This window comes from Ovis canadensis, chromosome 1 (genome assembly GCF_042477335.2).
Source record: "Ovis canadensis isolate MfBH-ARS-UI-01 breed Bighorn chromosome 1, ARS-UI_OviCan_v2, whole genome shotgun sequence".
In the NCBI taxonomy this organism is placed as follows: Eukaryota; Metazoa; Chordata; class Mammalia; order Artiodactyla; family Bovidae; genus Ovis; species Ovis canadensis.
The window spans coordinates 176,597,933-176,617,797 of NC_091245.1; the positions used below are offsets into that span (position 1 = coordinate 176,597,933).

Here is a 19,865-nt window from a genome sequence, read left to right on the forward strand (position 1 = left end):
GGAGATTACTTAGCTTTCCATCTGGCAACTGTGAGTTGTTATGAGCCTATACTTTCATCAGTGGTAAGATGAGTGCCAGGCTGATAAATGGGATCTAAGTAGGAGATAAACATTGTCCACTAAAATCCATAAATACCAAGTTAATATTCAACTTTTCCAACCTGGTTAACTTCAGATACTTTATCCTCATATGAAGATGTAAAATTACAAATAATATATGCAGATTGTGAAGTAGCTAATATATGAATAGATACAATTAAAAATTACTTTATGCAGAGATGCAACCATTTGAAACGAAGCTCCTTTCTTGCGTTTCTTCTCCCCAAACTGTAGAGCTAAAAAAAGAAGAAAAAAGTACTAAAAAGGCACCTTTTTGTCACATTATCAAACCCTGGTGATGAAAGCATAAATGTGTCAAAGTTCTAGAAGCAATAAGGCAATGTCTACAAAAGCTTTAAAAATATTTATGTCTCAAAACAAAAGTCTATTTCTTGTGCTTTTTCTCAAAGAAATATCAAGCAACTGTGCAAAGATACTCACTGAAGCATTGTTTAGTCATTACAAAAATATTAAGCAAAAATTTAAATGTCAACAATAAGAGATTGGCTAGTTAAAGTATAAAAAAAAAAGAGTATGCATACAATGAAACACTGTGATCTTTTAAAATGATGATGCAGATCCATATTACTGATCTGGGAAGATTTCTAGGGTTTATTTTGAGAGGAAAAATTAGGTTACAAAATATCTGTATATTATGATCCTAAGTGTATATATATATGTATATATAAGTGTAGCTGTATTATGGCTGACTATATACATAAAAAATGTTGGGTACAGTGTATACTAAAATGTTAGCCATTGTTATCTCTCTCTGTGACATTACAGGTAATCTTTATTTTCCTCTTTTTAGTTTCTCCATATTGTCTTTGGGGCAACACTCATGCATTATTTTTGTAATTTATAAAAAAACAATCCATCCCCATTTTCTTGAAGCAAACAAATCTATGCTAAGCCAAATTGCTTTACAAACATTTATGTAGTGCTAATTCATTAAGAGGTACAAAACCCATAGGCAATCTGGAAAAAATGGGCCAGCTAACAGCATAAAAAACTGATGAAATTGCCGAGGCAAGGATCAGAATTTAATCACTGACGTCCTCTTGACATGCTCCATGCCCTCTAAGGGAATTACTCGACTTCTTCGTACTTCCACTTTTTATCCAGGGAAAGGGAACACTACTACCTTCCATTTATTGTTTTAAAGAATTGTAGCTGGTTTACAGTACTCGGATTCTCCAGAAGAAAGTATGGTTATCATGAGTAATTCAGTGTTTGGATGAATCAGAAACTTGGAGGCAAGTGTTTTCCAGGGTCCTAAAAGAATTATGAAAAAGAATATTCTGGACAAGTCTTCTCTTCTAGTTCAAAAGAACACAGCACAACCTGAAGAGTCAGAAGATAATTTCCTCTCTCAAACCACTCTCTGATTTCTTATGATCAGAGAATTACTCATCTGGGAGCCATATATTTACATGGTCACTATTTATCAAACTTCTCAGGGGTACTTCAGAAGCTATTAGAATCAGGCAAATGCACTGCCTGAAGATTTTCAGGGTCCAAATACAATCGCTGCCATTTCTCAGTCTCCTCTTGAGGTGGGCCCATGGGACTTCAGACATGCTCCTAAATTATGTCATCATGTGCTTTCAGAGTCGGGAAGTGCTAAATTTCTCCATTCCCTGACTAAGTTGATCAGGAGTCCCAAAACAGGTGACAGGGGGCACCTATTGAAGCTCGGAGTAAGATAACAGGAGGGTGAGAATGTCAGAAAGTGAGAGGACACACCACACTTAAAGAACACTTTGCCCCACTGCCACAGGGCATTTGAAATCAGGTTGGCCAGATTTTGTTGTTGTTGCTGTTCAGTCACGCAGTTGTGTCTGACTCTCTGCGACCCCATGGACTGCACCACACCAGGCTTCCCTGTCCTTCACCATCTCCCAGCGCTTGCACAAACTCATGTCCATCGAGTTGGTGAAACCATTCAACCATCTTGTCCTCTGTTGTCCCCTTCTCCTCCTGCCTTCAGTCTTTCCCAGCATCAGGGTCTTTTCTAATTGGTTGACTCTTCACATCAGGTGGCCAAAGTATTGGAGCTTCAGCTTCAGCATCAGTCCTTCTAATGAATATTCAGGGTTGATTTCCTTTAGGATTGACTGGTTCGATCTCCTTGCAGCCCAAGCGACTCTCAAGAGTCTTCAACATCACAGCTCAAAAGCATCAATTCTTTTTTCACAAGAGCATCTAAAACGAGGTTGGCCAGATTTTTTTTTCCCATAATTTCCATTTTTCAAAGGAAAAAGGAAATACAAATGTGTACATCTGATTTTTTTAAACCAGTGTAGACCAACCATGTTTGAATTCTAGGTTCTGCTCAGGGACTGCCAATTTGGACTTCTGCTATGAACCATGGTGCACTTTCCCCTGCAGCAGGCAGCAGTCCAGATGTGAGGCTGATGGTAGCAACCTGGGCTTTGTGTCCTCAAAAGCTTAGTGTTACACTGCAGAGGTCTGAATCAGATCCTGAGTCCAGGGAGTCTGTCCATCTCTCTGTTTTCTTTGTTTCCAGAAGACAGTGAGAGTGAAATAAGCATGAGGCTAGTAAGCACAAGTTTTGTCTCTGACCTCAGCTTTGCCATTTAATAGTGTTAAATCAATGAAGCAAGCAGGCTGTCAGACTGAGGCGGCTCCAATGCTGTGGCAGCCTGTGTAAGCCAACCAAACTCTATGCCTCTGAAAGCCTCAAGGTTACAAAACTGAAATTAAGGACAACCAATCACAAACAGCCACGTGGGCTTTAGATACAGCTAATCACTAGTTTCCTCACTTTGCTTCCACCTTTTCTCTATAAAAGTCTCTCCTTGAGCTCCTGTGGGTGGAATGCCCTTAACCCATTCTGGTTTGGTGCTGCCCAATTCAAATAGCTTTTTGCGCAAATAAACACTTAAAAATTTTAATATGCCTGGGTTTATCTTTCAAAGTAGATTTGTGAGATCTGGGGGTGCTATTTAATTCTTCTGTACTTGTTCCTGTAAGATAGGGAGAGATTTCCTGGAAAGAGTCATGACAAGGATTGAGTAAGATAACGTATCTAGAAGTGTTTGGAAACTGCTGTTGTCTGTTGTTTAGTCACTAAGTCATGTCAAATTCTTTTGCAACACCATGAACAGCAATCTGCCAGGCTCCTCCATCCATAGGATTTTCCAGGCAAGAATACTAGAGTGGGTTGCCATTTCCTTCTCCAAGGGATCTTCCCAGCCCAGGGATTGAACCCATGTCTCCTGCGTTGGCAGGCACATTCTTTACCACTAAGCTACCTGGGGGGCCCTGCTTTGTAAATTACAAACTACTAAACAAGATTAGTTATTAGTTGGTCAACAAGTATTTATGGAGTGCCTGCTAAACAGGCATCTGTTACATGCTTGAGGCCACACTTGAACAAGTGAGACATAATCTCTGCCCTCAAGAAGCTCATAAAAATTCCATTACTGCAATATAAAAGCACTGTGAAGGAGAATTCCAAGATATTTGGGGGGTATGTATTAAAGGAGCCTGTTATTTCCGCAAAATCATTCATCAAAACATGGTTTGCTGCTCTCTCTTTGCAACTTGGTTGAGTAGAAGATAAAAGCAGGCTGGAGCAGTCTCCTTGAAACCTATCTACCTTAGAGCACCGTTTCCCCGAAGAACCACCAGCCTGAGGATGGAAAGGCTAATAAGAGGGGACGACTCAGGCCACGTGGAGCAGACACACATCTCTCAGGAAAGAAGCCAGGATTTTTATAAGCGCTGAGGCAGACGTGGGCTCCATTCTAAGGCTGAAAAATTGAGGAAGAATGTCTGACTCACCAGTGTTGGTACTGATGTAATTTTCAAAAAGATTTGCCAGGAGTCTGTTGGATGACTTCTGAAATATAGCCACCACTGTTTCATTAAGAAAGTCTTTGTTCTTTTCAAGCCAGCCACTGATGTTATAAGGCACCTTTGGAAAGGCATGTAGTTCAGGTAACAAAAAAGGAGAATGCATAAGTTCCTTAGCAAATTATGTAATTCTCTTTAAAAAATCATACATTGTGTACGTCATTTGAATTTAAATCAGTTTAATGTAACAGTACTGAATAAATACTCCAGAAACCTGTGTGCAACCCAAAGAGCTTCTCAGGCTTTACCATTTACACTGTGGAAAAAAAGGAAGAGAGAGGGAGGGAGCGAGAGGGAAGAAGCAGGGAGGGAGAGGAACACTAAACCAGAGTGGGTGGAAGAAATAGATGGTGTTTCCAGGACAAAAAATTCACATCAGCCCTCCTTCACATAGGCAAAAGCAGATGAAATAAAACAACTGCCTCTGACACAAGGTGAGCACTCCATAAATGCTATAGCATTTCACTGTAAATATTGTTGTAATTAATATTCAAGGATATCAGAGAGTTACAAACATATCTAGGTATAATTGGCAGGTCGCTTTTAGGTCTAGTATTATTTTATCCTTTATCAGTTCTCTTTGTTCCACCCAGAATCACTGACCAGAATCACAAAAGCAGAATGAAAGAGCACAGGCACACACACGTATGTGAACACACACACACACACACACACACATATACCCCCAGTGGGGAAATGAGGTGAGGGAGTGAGGGGCATTAGGAATCTTTGTTGGTCATAGTTTAGAGACTATTACCTCATAGTGACTCTTTATGAAAGAATGAAAAAAAAAAAAACTTCAGTGAAAGGATCAGTTGAAATCACTCATTCACACAATGTGCAGTTGAAAGAAAGGATGAATAAGGAAAAGCCCATGCCTTTGATGGTCTCTGAGACTTTCTGAAACTGTCTTACTTTGAATTGGGTGAGAGAGTCTACTTTTGAAAATTTTGACCTCTGTTATTATAGTATGGTATTTCATTTCCTAAGTACTAAAAGTCTACACCAACTTTTTTGGGGAACTGAGATTTATTTTGTTCATTTCTTCATTTAATCTAAACTTTACAGATATATTTACTTATATATTATCTAAAGATTTGGGCTGAGTACATTTGAAATAGAGGCGAGATAATTCAGGGCTGAGGGTCTAGAAGTAACTTACCACTCCTGCATAATGGACAAGTTCAAAGTGAGCTTCATATTTCTCCTTATTGTCAGCCTTGGGCTTCTGGAAATGAACCGACTTTCCAAAATGGTTGTCGAAAAGTTTGGTCTTGAAAGTCACATCTGTAGCCTGATGAAACATGCATTCTTCTTCGAGGATGGAAAAGATGCCCATTGGCTGCTTGGAGATACAGATGAACAGTAGATGAAAAAACAAAACAAAACAAAAATACTAATAAACAGTATTTTCACTAGGGGATGAGTGTAAATTCTTCCCCACAAACCTAATTAGTTGACAAGGGATCTTCACTACATATAACTAGAACATCATCCATTCAACAAATATTTATTAAATATCTACTAGGTACTAGACACCAGCAGGAGCTGTCAATGTAGTCATGAGCCACATACACAAAGTATCTGTCCTCGAGGTGTTTACCTTTTAGTGGAGCTGACCGGCAATAGACAGATAAACACTAAATAAATAATTTAGTTTGCTATAAGCACCCTGAAGAAATCATGCAAAGTAAAGAGAGAGAGAATGACAGAGGCTATGTGAGAACTCTTTTAGTAGGAGAGTTCAGTAAAACCTTCTGAATGAAAAGAGCAAATCCTGAGAAGACATGTATACAAGTATTCTGGGCAGAAAAATGAAGAGTGCAGAGGCCCTGAAGCAGGAACACTCTTAGCAAGTTTGAGGTCCTGCCAAAGACAAATGTGGACTGAGCAGAACTAGTCAGAGATAGCGTGTGGAAAGAGAGGGATGCAGTACTGGAGCCTAGAGGCTTTCCAGGCCATGGTAAGACATTTGGATTTTATTTTAAAATGAGAGGCCTTTGGAGATGTTTTACAATAAAGTGATTATGATTTAATTAATGCTTAAAAAGGATTATTTGTTTTGATTGGCAAAGAATAGCCTATTGGCCGATACTGACTGTGGTCTCTGTTGGAAAACCAGTGAGCTAAAAATGGTTTGAGATCCAACCAGTCCATCCTAAAGGAGATCAGTCCTGGGATTTCTTTGGAAGGAATGATGCTAAAGCTGAAACTCCAGTACTTTGGCCATCTCATGCGAAGAACTGACTCATTGGAAAAGACTCTGATGCTGGGAGGGATTGGGGGCAGGAGGAGAAGGGGACAACAGAGGATGAGATGGCTGGATGGCATCACCGACTCAATGGACGTCAGTCTGAGTGAACTCTGGGAGCTGGTGATGGACAGGGAGGCCTGGCATGCTGCAGTTCATGGGGTTGCAAAGAGTCAGACATGACTGAGCGACTGAACTGAACTGAACTGATTTAAAAAAGCAGACAAGAAAGGATATGTGATAGGAAATCGAGGACCCAGTCAGCAACCTTTGTCTCTTAAGGGCCTTACAGTAAAGCTCTTAGACTTTGTGGGCCATAGAGTCTCTGCTGCTCCCTGCCATCAACTCAGCCATTTCAGTCCTAAAAGGAGCAATTGACAATATGTAAATAAAATGAGTATGATGATGTTGCATTCAAACTTTGTTTCCAAAAACAGGCTACAGGCTGGATTTGGCCTGCAGGGCCGCAGTTTGCTGACCCCTGATCTAAACAAGTGATAGTGTTGGAGACTGTGAACGGTTACTGAAATGTGACGTGGAGACTGAACGTACTGAACTAACACGTGGAGCTGGGTCACAACTTGCTGATGGATAGAATGTGGGGTGTAGTAGAAAGAGGAAGGCTGACTGCGGTTTTGGTTTGAGCAAATGGGTAGTGGATGTTGCCATTCACCAACATAGGGTACATATAGGGAAAAAACAGCTTTGGAAAGGGAAAGATCAAGGATTCTTATATTTGCAAATCTACTTGTGTGTTTATATGTTCGTTTATCTCCACAAATATTTTTGAAATGCCTTCTATGAGCAAATCACTGTACTAAACACTTCCGGTTAAAACAGGAAAATCAGATGTGGGCTCTGGCTGTAGAGCATCTAACTGGACAGACAAGACATGCAGATAATAATAAATAAGCAGACTCTAAAGCAACAGAAAATGTCATGAGAGTTCCAAGATAAAACCATGATCCCTTGGCCCAACAACATAAATTTCGTGGTTCTCTACCAACCCATTCTACCCAAGAACCACAAACTCTCAGATGTGGGGGAGACCTTACAGTCCTCGCCCAACCCACCTAAAAGCTCACTGAATTCCTTTTACAATTTCCCTCTAAAAAGTAGGCTAGCTTAGGCTTTAATATTTTCATGGAAAGAGAACACACCAACATCAAGTTAAGGCTCTGGCTGGGTGATATACAAGAAGAAAATTGTTTGTAGTTTAAAATCCTTTGTTTGAAATTATGCCACTGGAGCCATACGAATGGGTCTAACTTGTATGATTAGATACTTGAAGAACATGGTTTTGATCCACCTGAGTCTATTGTTCTAATGCATGGATTATGGTCTTCGACCTCTTTTGTCTAATCTCATAGACTTAGAACCTGCATTGTACAGCAAATGCATTCAACGACATTCCATCAACAACTCTTGGACATCTGGCACATACTGTACAACTCTTGTGCTCCAGCAGGGAAGATGTCTTCTTCCCTCCCAAGTACCCAAGTGGGGAATGATGCAGTGAGCAAATATGCAAAGGCTTGCTCCTGGCAGCATTGACCTGATGCGTTCTTGACAAAATGATGAATGTGGCAGGGGACAAGAAGGAGGGAAAATCTGATAACACTAAATAGTCGAGTCACCAAGTCTTGGAGGTGTGGACTCCATTTCATATTGCATATTTTCCTGCCACAGAAATAGTCAACCTTTCATAGAAACTAGAATGAATCGTTCAAAAAATGTAAGCATCTCCTGGGGTAGTTCATGTTAACAAGAAGGACATGCCAAAGCCTCACAGCAAGCAGCAGCCCATCTCCAGCAGAGCCACCTCCCATATATGAGGACTGCCATGTCCCTGGGACTCAAATGAAGCCATCTTCCGTTTGGGGATGAACGGATGCTTTATGCAAAGCAAGTAGATATCACAGCTCAAAATGTAACAATTAAACCACTGAGGAGGGAAAAGCTCTATTTCTTCAGGGTCTTCTCCATTTCTCCAATGCTTAGGAAGTATAAAACTTCTAATAAACATGAAGCCCTCTAGCAAATTAATCTCCAAATAGGTCAGGGAAAGAAGTAATTATGTTCTGCCTCATAGCATCAATTGTCCTCTATTGCACAGTAAATGGTCTGAGTCAGTTGCCCTGACTCTGAACATTAATGCTATAACCTCTCCCTCTTCAAATATTATCAATTCAGCCCTCCTCTCTTTTACATCTGTCACTTTCTTGCTATTTCCATTTCCGCTATCCTGATTCAAGGCCTGTTTCTCACTTGCTGTAACAGCTTTTTAATCACCCTGACTGTAGCCTTTTCTCCCATTCCTGACCCCATACACAAACCCACCAGAGTAAACCCAAGCATCTCTGACTACCCCATTACCCAGTGTGGAATCCTCTCTGGCTCACCATCACCTAAAAATAAGTTATAAATTCATTAAAATCCCTTCACAGCCTGACTCCCTTTTTTCAAACTTCCAAATCCTTCCCTCTGATTATTTTTAACTCTCATCAGATTTTTAAATGCATCCATTACTTTCCTGTCTCTAAGCCTTTGCTCTTGCCCATCCCTCCGCATGCTCACTGTCGTCTTCTTTTCACCTGTTGAAATCATGTCCATTTCTTCAGACTCAGCTGAAATTTTACCCCTTTCCCACCAGGCCTTCCTATATTCCTGCAGGCAGAAGTGACCTCTGCTCTTTTGAGTTCTGTGAGCCTTTGTGCCTTTACCACATTTATCCTAACGTATTTTTACATTTATTAGACTTACAAATCTCCTGTTTGACTGCATATGTCCTAAGGGCAAGTGCTATTTATAACAAATGCTTAAGTTTTACACAGCATTTAATTCAAAGTTTTTATAATAGTAATGAGTTATTAGGCCTAAAATTAAGGTCCAACATTTTGTGGGCTTTGACATTTGGGGAACACCAAGAGAAACTAATCACAGGTTCCCCTCCCCACATGCTCCTGTGGGTTATGTCCTCCAGGGTTGCAACATACTTCCTCATGGGAACAGGCACAGAGCCCGCTGATTCTTGAGTAAGGGACTTCAGTTCCCTACCAGCCCATGGAGTTATTTAAACAAGCCAATCACATCCTCCAGTGGGAATCACTGGTCGCCTCACCCTATTATTACCACAAAGCCTGCTTCCCACAGCTCTCAGTTATTCATTCTGCTCCTAAGTGCAACTGCTGTGCAGCCCCATATGGCGTGCATGTCCTCGTCCCCAGTCTGTGGGTATATGTGACTATTAAGCCGCTGTCGATCTCATCTGTCCACTGACAGGTGTCTTGTGGTCAGCCATTCCCATAACCCTAGGAGAGGAATCTCTCCCTCACCACTGGGGTAACAAGAAAGTGATCAAAACAAGTAGCTGCTAAATACACTCACTTGTTAAAAGCTGAAAACTAGTAAAAGTTTTGGTCTTCAGACCTCTTGCTAATTATATCCTCAGTTCCTTGAGTGCCAGGATGATGCCTCTGGTTTGTATTTCTCCCAACACTTAGTAGAGTAGGTCCTGAGGTGACTAAAATCTAGGTCCTCAACAAAGGAATTAATTGATAAGTGAACACTAAGACTTACAGGTTTGCGCTTTGGGATGGGCTGCTTTACTGTGGGCAATGGTTAGGCAGAAAGTAAAAGTTGTGAGCAAAAAGACACAATGCAATATGTTTAAAGAAAATAGTCATATGCATTCAAGGGATAACTAATGAGATATTAATGTGATTAATTTTATAACAAAAATACTAGAATTAGCTTATCTAAAGAACTCTATTAGGGAAGTGGCAACACTCGTTGCCAAGATGCTACCAGAATTCAAAATTATTTTAGAACCTACTATGGGATATCTGACACCTTTGACTATTGGCACATGGAAACGACCTGTAGTCTGACTGTGGATTATTGCATAGAAACAATTATGAGCTATTTAGCTAAGTTAGACAAATTATGTGAAAAATAGGTAATACAGTTAGGATTCAAAAACAGTTAAGATGATTGGTATTGAAGTCAATTTTCTCCTGAAGACAGCAAAAATCTAACAATTTATCCTAATCCCCATCCTGTGAGGGACTTTTTCCAAGATGGCTGAATTATTGAAAGAAGGATGTAGCTTCTCAAGGTGACTCCACTGCAGGGGCAACAGTTTCTAAATGTATAATTTTGGATGTATTTGTTTAAAAAATAAAAATAATCTCTTTACCAATACCTATGTAAAATCATAAATATGTAATCATACGTTAATATTTAATATGTTGATTACTGATGTTCAAGTTCTAAACAAACTAGAATAATTCAAGTAATAAGGTAAGTGTAAGTTAATCCTATAATAGATCTGTTCATTGCATTTATATAAGGAGGTTACTGTATGCTTGAAGACCAAATTAACAAGGTTGGCATGAAAATGTGTTTTTTAGCTTGATATAAATTTTTTAAAAATATAAAGACTCAAAACTTATATGTATAAAACTTTTTCCTTATAAACACACAGATGCATTCTATATTTTATATGTAGTGATGTATTTTAGTTCCTTCAAACTTTGAAAAGTTCCCATGATGCAGTCTGTTTCAAGGAGAGAGTTTGATCATTAATATTTACTAAAAATTTCCTTCATGTAGACTGAACAAACACAATGATCTTTTCAAAATATAGAATCAGTTCAAGAAAGGTTTTAGTATTCCACATTTGCCTGACCTGAACCTTTGAAATAACTCACAGGAAACCAAACACTTATCTTTTCCTTTTATCATTTACTCATTTTTCCCCTTGTTTTATCATATCACTAGAAAGTACAATAGGAAATTATATCAATGTTGCTGGTGTCTTAGAATAAGTTTGATTGTCATAAATAAGATAATAGGCTTCAGATCAACTACAAATCTGTAACACTCACAGGCATATCAGGAGTTGAATAATGTCTGCATCCCACCTTCCTGCCTGAATACAGTGTTTTATCATATTCAGAGTAAGTAGATTTTACAGGTGACAACTGCCCAAAGTTAAAGCTGTCCCTTGAAGGAGCTCCAGTTCTCTTGTTTCGTTTCTAATTAGAAAACTGCAACTCTAATAATGCCATCAAACATTTCCCAGATCATGGGCGGGTCATTATTATCATTATTTTTAGTCAACTCAAGAGTTGGTTCATTATCATCATTTTTTGAATCAGCCGATCCCCTCCCCAGGAAGTGGTTATAAAATAAGTAAAATCAATGTGATGTCCACTCCTGTTAAGAATAATGGCTATTTTCAAAGAAGATTTAGTTTCATCTAAAGATCTAACATGTAAAATGGATGGGACAGTGATTGATAAAATCTGGGCCCCACAAAAGACAGTGAGAGGTTAGTCATCCTCACCCCTTTCTAAACAAGGTTGCTAAGAATCAAATGTGAGAGCAAAGCATAGTTGTCCAGACAAGTGCAGAATTCACTGCAATCCGCAACTATTGCAAAAGATAAGGCCACATAGCTGCTCACACCTCATCATGCTTGCTCCCTTGGACAAAGCCACAGAAAAACCATATTGAATTCCCCTGGCAAATCTGGTTAATCTTTTCTAGAGCACATGGAAAGATTTCAGAGTGTGGGAACATCACTGAATCTGGAAACCATACACTGCAGCTAATTTACTAATAAGCCATGAAGTATTGTCATAAATTACTTAAACTAACTGGTACTTGTCCAATTAAATGAACAAACTACATCCTGCAAGGTAGTGGCCTTGAGGATTTATGGCGGTTGTTTGTTTGCATGCTAATTTGCCAAATTTCGTTAAGCTGCTCTGGGTCTACTCATTCACCTTATGTTAATCAGCCAAGCCCTACAGTGGTCATATTTTCAGCTCTGTGTTTTTCCAGTCAAGAGCGTGACCATTTTTAATCTCAACAAGCTTCCTCATGCATTAACAGTGGAGGCCATGCATAAGCAGTAAATGTGTAGCGACAGTGTGAGTTAGAGATGATGGAGTAGGTAACTGATGTGGGAGTTTAGTTAGGATGCCACAGGGCTGCATAGAAAAACCACTAAGAGGATATGTGCAGAGCTCTTTACCCTATTTCCCATCCCCTTGACAGAGCCAGGGTCCTGACACGGATCAACACAGCAAGCAAGGCCAATTCTCCTTAAACAAAAATGGATGGGGGAGAAACATGCCTCACCTTCTCAACAAGATCCACACAGGCTTGCAAATCCAGGCCACAGTCGATGGACACCCAGTCAATGCCTTCTCTCCTATATTCCTCTTGCTCCAAAACCAACGTATGCTGATTGAAGAACTGTTGTAACTTTTCATTGGTAAAATTAATGCAAAGTTGTTCAAGACTGTTATACTTCACGGTTGTGATCAGAAATAAAATTGAGAAAATAGTAATTATTGGAGGTGATGGATATGTTAATTAACTTAATTGTAGAGATTATTTCACAATGTATATGTGCACTGAATCAAGTTGTTCTGCTTAAATATATATTTTTAATTGTCAAACATACTTCAATTAAAAAAATAAAATAGAGGTTCACTTGGAAAATATAAAGAGAAAACCACAACCACTATCATATGTTGGCAAATAAACCCAATAAGTAAAAACTGCTCAATTATATTCTTAACCTCCTTCATATATATCTGAAAATTAAGATTATGATAGGAAATTAACATTTAATGATATTACAATTCAAAATCATAAAAGATGTCTTAATTTACCTTTATCTAAGGTTGAATTAACTTCCTAGCACTATTAATCATAATGATTTTTATTGTTATTTGTTACTATTAATAACAGCTTTTTCCAACCAAAGTAGCTGTTTAAGTTAGCACAGAATGATTCTCATCATGCTCTGACTACATCTTCTGGCATTCAATTCACATAGTCTAATCCTCTTGTAAATATACATCAACTTCACTCTTACCAGATATACTTACATCAAGCATCTCAAAACCAGTGATGTCAAGAATGCCAATGAAGAATTGTCTTGACAGCTTGGCGTCCAGGACCCTGTTGATATGTGCCACCAGCCACTTAAACATTCTCTCATAGATTGACTTAGACAAGGCACCAACAGCATAGGTCACCTGAAAATCACATCAAAAGTAGTCCTTCGCCTGACAACAGTGTTCATTTTGACCCTGGGCATTCTCTATCAGTAACCACCTTCTAGTAAAACCAGCATATATTTATCTGCTTTCTGTGGTTATAGCTTTATGCTGAAGATAAGGGGAAAGGAAGAAAGAAACAAGGACAAGAGTAAAGCGAGAAGGAAGGGAGAGAGGAGGAGAAGGGAGGAGAGTTACGGAAAAGGAGGTGAGCTGCCTGGTGCCTCCCCACCCAACACTCCTGTGAGAGATTCATGTTCCTACCACTAAAGGACCAAACCTCCTGGGGTAGGGTGGCAACATGTTCTAAAACCTTGCTGTTCAGAGTGTAGTCCTAAGACCTGCAGCATCAGAATCACGTGAGAGCTTTTTAAAGATGCCAATGCCCAGCATCTCATCCCAGACCTATGAATCAGAATTTGCACTCTGGCACAATCCCCTCTGACTCCCACGCACCATAAAGTTTCAAAAATGCTGGTAGAGTAGGTTAGGAATATGGAATCTCTAGCTCTTTCCTGCTGCTGCTGCTACTAATAAATTGCATAACTTTTGGCAAGTGACCCAATCTCTCTAGGGTGCAGTGTCTTCCCCTGAGTTATGCTCTTGAAGATTCTTTCCAGCCTCAGGTTCCACCTATTTTATTAGTTCCCAGGGCTGCCCTCAACTCTGCATAGGGAGAATGGCAATTTAGTGCATCGTTCTGACTCAGAGTCCTCTACTGTAAAACTGAGGCCACATTTCCCCTCCTTGGAGGTGCGGGTCAAAGGCGCTCTCCTAACCTACTGGGGAGAGCTCCAACCTCTGCGTGTGATGCTGCTGCTTTGCGGATGTAGATCCTGCTGCCGTGACGTGCAGGCGCCGCTGTCGCAGCAGCTTTCTGACAGACTCCAAGGAGGAGTGAATTTCAGCTGGACAGTCTCCAAGCCTGGCAGGGGAATGCGCTTCAACGACTTAACATTTAAAATAGGCCTATCACATCCATCCTTCGGCTGCCCAGGACAGTGCACACAGCAGGAGCCAGTTGGTGTCTAGCGGTGATTTAGTTATGAGTCACCCACTCCCTGATCAGTTATCTTGAGTCATTTCCACAGTAATCCATAAGCCGGATGGCATCACAGTTTTTTATTATTGGCATCAAGAGCAGACACGCACAAGTAAAGCACCGAGAATGATTTTTATTCTTCAGAGCATCTAGGAAATCACTCTATGTCTACAGCAGTCACTTTGAAAGTTTAAAAAGAATGTGACTAACTTGCTTCCCCCCCTATTAATTCCCTAGATACCTGAGAAGTGGGAGTGAGAGAGAAACTGGCTGCAGCTGGGGAGTAGTGAAAAACAGGAAGAAAGCCTGAAATTGTAGCAGAGGTTAAACAGACTCATGACTGAGCTCTTTTAAAAATAACCTCAAAGACTTTGATTACTTGGGGGTCAATAATATAGGATAGAAAAAACAAAACTGAAAAGGAGTGGAGTCAAATAGCTGTATTTTAAACCACCTTGATCCCTGCCTTCCTCATCTGCAAAATAATATTAAAATATGCTTGTCTCATGGTTGTTGGAAGAGATTTAGAGAGACAGAAGATGTAAATATACATAGTACAGTATTTGGCACTTAGAGTCAATCCAATAAATGCTAGTTCCCCCTTTCCTATCCCTTCTCCACTTTTATCACTTCCTCATCCTTGATCCAGTATTTACTATCCATGTTGCTTTCAGCAGTTAATCATTCTAAGCTGACTGTTTTTAATACAATGGAAGCATAAATAAGATCAACTTTGCAGACTGCTGCTTGATTGAATGAACCGTGCATACAAAGCACACAGCACAGCATCCACAGTGAGCATTCAATGGCTACTGATTACTATTATTGTTTGATCATTATTAATCTTTTCAAAGTAAAATAACCTATTTCTAATAAGCATAGTTAGAACTCTCCTAGAATCTTAAAATACTAGACCTGAAGAGCCTTGGTTCCTGATAATCACGTATGCTGCTGCTGCTAAGTCGCTTCAGTTGTGTCCAACTCTGTGCGACCCCACAGACGGCAGCCCACCAGGCTCCCCTGTCCCTGGGATTCTCCAGGCAAGAACACTGGAGTGGGTTACCATTTCCTTCTTCAATGCATGAAAGTGAAAAGTGAAAGTAAAGTCACTCAGTCGTCTCTGACTCTTGGCGACCCCATGGACTGCAGCCCACCAGGCTCCTCTGTCCATGGGATTTTCCAGGCAAGAGTGCTGGAGTGGGGTGCCATTGCCTTCTCGGGATAATCGTGTATAGTGGCTCCCAATTCAAGATGGCACACCCCCCACCCAAGGGAAGGGGGCACTTTTGAACAGGATGGGCATTTCCACATCATCAGTGACTGAGAGTGTTGCTGGCAGTTAGCACCTGGGAACAGGAATGAGAAACCTCCTTCAATGTGTGGGACACTCTCATACATGAAGAATTATCTCCTTTAGATGCCAATCATTGTTCCACTGAGACCCACAGAAGAATTTAACCTCTTCCTGCGGTGCTCAGAGAGATGGAATATTTGACCAAAGTCCCAGAGTTAGATAACATAAGAGCTAGAACTAAGTTTTGTATAAAGTGTTAACACTGCAAGAATTTTTGCCATCTTTTGCAATTGTCATCAACAGAGCATATACATCTCTATTCTTAGCAGTGACAATTGTCTCTATAAAGTCAGTAAAATTCCTAAGAAAAGAAAAGCCTTACAGTGTGCTTTCTTACTCTGTTTTCAGGAGATGGAGGAAAAGAGAGTGCTCAAGCAAGAAGGTGGGTAGGGGAGGGGGGCATGGAGGATGAGGGTTTTCTTTCTTTTAATGTTGAATAATAATATATTAGCTTGCTTCACTGATTCCATTATAGTAGAGGCTGGTGTGGTAACTCAGTCCCCGAGAACACAATATTAAAGAGACGAAGGTTTGATTTCAGTCCTCCTATGGGCTCATTAGTTTTACACTGAGCAAGTCCTTGTTCTATAATCATAGCATGTCATGCATGCATGTGGTGGTGAATGTCTTAAAAGGCAAGAAGCTGCCAGACATCTCCAGCCTCACTATGAAGAAATAGCTCAACTACTTGTCCCACTGAGCATGGCTTAACGTCAGCCAATATTTCATTTATTTTAACATTTATGGAGCACCTGCTGCTTGCAGGGCACTGTGCTAGATGCTGGGGGTACTAAGATGAATTAGACACAGTCCATGGCCTCAAGAGCTCAGGTCACCAGGGAGGACAAAAATGCAGGCAAACTGTTCCCATAGAGTTGATATTATGGTAGAGAGAAGCTTATTTAGTTATAGAGTAAGGTGAACTAGGAAATTGATTTTGATTAGTTGTTGAAATGTTTTAAATGACAGTCACACCAAATGCCTGTCTACCAACATATCAAAAGAAAGAGAGTTTATTGTTGTCAAAATAACTGTCTTCTGTCACAAAGTTGCACGTTTGTCTATCTCATTTTCAGATTTAGGATGTCTACAGAGCAAGACGGTCTAGGTGTCACCTGAATACTAGCTGGGTATCCTTTGGAATGTTACTTATGTACCCTAACCCTCAGTTTCCTCAACTGGAAAAAACATAGGTATCCTTGCCTTACCTACCTCTGAGTTTTGTTGTAGGAATGGAAGGAGATAATATGAATGCTTTTTACATGTTATATGTGATCAAACCACTTTCTCTTTCCAGAAAGACTACACTTCTCAGCCCCACAGTAGCTAAGGAGAGAATTTGACTAGTTTTCACCGATAGAATCTTACTAAAAGTGATATCACTCCTAGCCCCAGGCAGTTAAAGTGTGTGTACTTTCTTCACAAATAATTTTTTCCCCTGTGCAGCAACACTGGAGGCCATGCATTTCAGATGGCCTGAGGACAAAATTGAAGAAGGTGGTCTCATCTGTATCAGGCCTGGTGTGAGTAAGACATAAATGCCTATGTTATTGTCACTAGGATTTTAGTGTGCATGTTACTGTAGCAGGGCTTGTCTCATACTAGCACATTCCAGATGTCAATTATTATTTTGAAATACACTATCATATTTAGATGGTCTTACTAGTTGCCTGTCCTGTGACTATTTACTGCACAGCCTCAGGACCAACACTTCTCAGAGCACTCATTATTCTATCATTAAAATATTCTCCTGGATACTGAACAAAACCTATATGACCTTCCATCTCTCACTTTGGTTCTCATTTTTCCCCCTCTTTGAACGCTAACTTCAGCATAGGTGCTGAAACCCTTTCTTAATGAATGCATCTGATAGCCTAAAAAGTCAATATTCCAAATAGGTGATAGATTTCAATTTATCAATTTTAGTCATGTCAGAAACTATATTTTTAAGAGCCTCTTAGCTAGACCACAAAGATATTTATTATAAAATGTAAAGGACTTCCCTGAATCTGAAGAGGCTTGTTGCTTAAGGGGAAACTGTCAAAATGGTATCTTTCAGACTAGAAAGACTCTTAACACAAGAGCATTTACTGTGGGGTGCATCACAGATGAAAACAGAATACTCCTCACAGTAATTCTCTTTCACTTTTTTATAGAAGGCCTTGTTACAGACATCAGAAGTTGAAAAATACACAAATAAAACCTGGGTACAATTAGTACAAGAGGATAGAATCATAATACTCTGGAAGTAACTTACCTGTTCTACATTTTGACTTCTAGTAACATATTCATTACCAACTTTGATTCTAGGATGGATCAAGCCCTTCACCAGCTCAGAGGAGTTAATGCCCATGAGGAAAGCAGCCTTGCCAGCATCTGGTCAGAAGAAAGGAAGGAAAAGCAGAAGAGAAGGAGAGAGGGAGAGAAGGGGAGAGAAAATAGTAAGAGAAAAGAGGGAGGAGGAGAGAAGAAGGAAAACATTGTCAAAATTCAATCTCCACGTGAACCCAATAGACAGCCCAGAAGACGGAAAGATGGTGTGGTTAGAATGATGTAGCAAGGTAAATTGTAGTTCTGAAATAAATGCATGGACCCTAAATGATCCTAAAAGACTCTATGTCTTGTAAATGCAAATCAAAATCACAGTGAAATGCCACTACACACTCACTAGAATGGCTATAATCAAAAAGACATGAGTGTTTTGGTGAAGAAGTGGAAAAATTGAAAACTTCATACACTCCTAGAATGTAAAATGGTATAGCCACTGTAGGAAACTGTTTGGCAGCCACTCAGAAATTAAACATAGTTACTGCAGGATCCAACAATTCCACCCCGAGGTATACATCCAAGAGAAATAAAAACATATGTTCACACAAAATAGTTGTACACAAATGTTCCTAGCAGCATTACTCACAATGGTCAAAGAAAGGAAAAAAAACACAAATTTTCATCAACTGATAAATGGATAAACAAAATGCAGGATATTAATTCCACAGAACATTTTTTTAACTACAAAAAAGAATAAAGTATTGATGTATGCTGCAACATGATTGAGTGTTAAAAACATCATAGTAAGTGAAGAAGCCTGACACAAAGGCCATATATTATATGATTTTATTTATATGAACTGTCCAGAATAGGTAAATCTAGAGAGACAGAAAGTAGATTTGTAGTTGCCAGGGGCTAGGGGAAAAAGGAATGGAGAGTAACTACTTTTGTATACAAGATGTCTTTTTGGGAGTAATGACATGTTAGTCAAACCACCTTCTGAATATGCTTAAACTCACTGAACTGTATATTTTTAAAGAATAATTTTATAATATGAGAATTATAGCCCAATTAAAAAAAATCCATTTCTTGATATTGCCCCTCTTCTGAAAAGAATTGTTCATCGGAAGAGGATGAAAATCATATTTTCATTATTTGCCTATTTTCCCCTTCTACATATATATTTGTAGCTCCTTTCAATGGAACCAGAACTTGGACCATATATTTGGGTAATTCAAGACCTATCAACAGAAGCCAGAACACTTGCCCAGTATCTCTCACCTTTCCTCTTCCTGTGAGTCTCTGCCCCACAGTGCCCTCTGCTGCCTAACAAGAAGACTTACAACCCGCACACTTATTCTTATATAGAATGGTATTTTCATTTTCTAAGGAAAGAAATGAAGAATGAGTGTTCTCAGAAGGAAAAGTAAATAAGCATGTATCACATCAGGTGTTAAAAAAATGACAATAACACGAAAGAATGCCACAGGCGAAAAGCTATAAACACATTTTAAACTGCGTGTTTTTTTTCAGTTATCAAACAAAAGGAATATTTTGCTCAGTTGAAACCTCTCTGCTGTCTCCCATTTTAAATGAATCCCGAGATATATATCTGATGTAGCCACTCCATAAAGTTAATGTCTTAAAAAAAAAAAAAAAATAAAAAAATAAAGTTAATGTCTTAGAATAGAAGGAAATGCAGTCTTTCCTTACTTCATTAAGAAGTACAAAATTTCCTGAGCAATGACCACAAATAGAAAATAAATTAAAAACAAAACACAATTAAATAGCTATATGTCATCTGTATTAACAATATCCATTTCCTTTTTGTGGGGCCTTTAAAGTTTTCACAAAGACTAGAAAAGCTTGAAATGTTTGATTTATTGTTAA

At 39.4% G+C, this 19,865-nt stretch overlaps 1 protein-coding gene across 1 annotated transcript in view; it reads right to left on the minus strand.

The window, feature by feature from the left end:
- The window catches only part of MYH15 (myosin heavy chain 15), a 142,123-nt gene that overhangs the window by 90,838 nt on the left and 31,420 nt on the right, over window positions 1–19,865 (minus strand). The window contains exons 12-17 of the mRNA XM_069552446.2: window positions 17,965–18,083; window positions 13,141–13,290; window positions 12,383–12,553; window positions 5,144–5,323; window positions 3,910–4,042; window positions 268–335 (exon numbers count right to left, since the gene is read on the minus strand). Coding sequence (XP_069408547.2) covers window positions 268–335; window positions 3,910–4,042; window positions 5,144–5,323; window positions 12,383–12,553; window positions 13,141–13,290; window positions 17,965–18,083 — 821 coding nt within the window. The remainder of the gene's footprint in view (window positions 1–267; window positions 336–3,909; window positions 4,043–5,143; window positions 5,324–12,382; window positions 12,554–13,140; window positions 13,291–17,964; window positions 18,084–19,865) is intronic.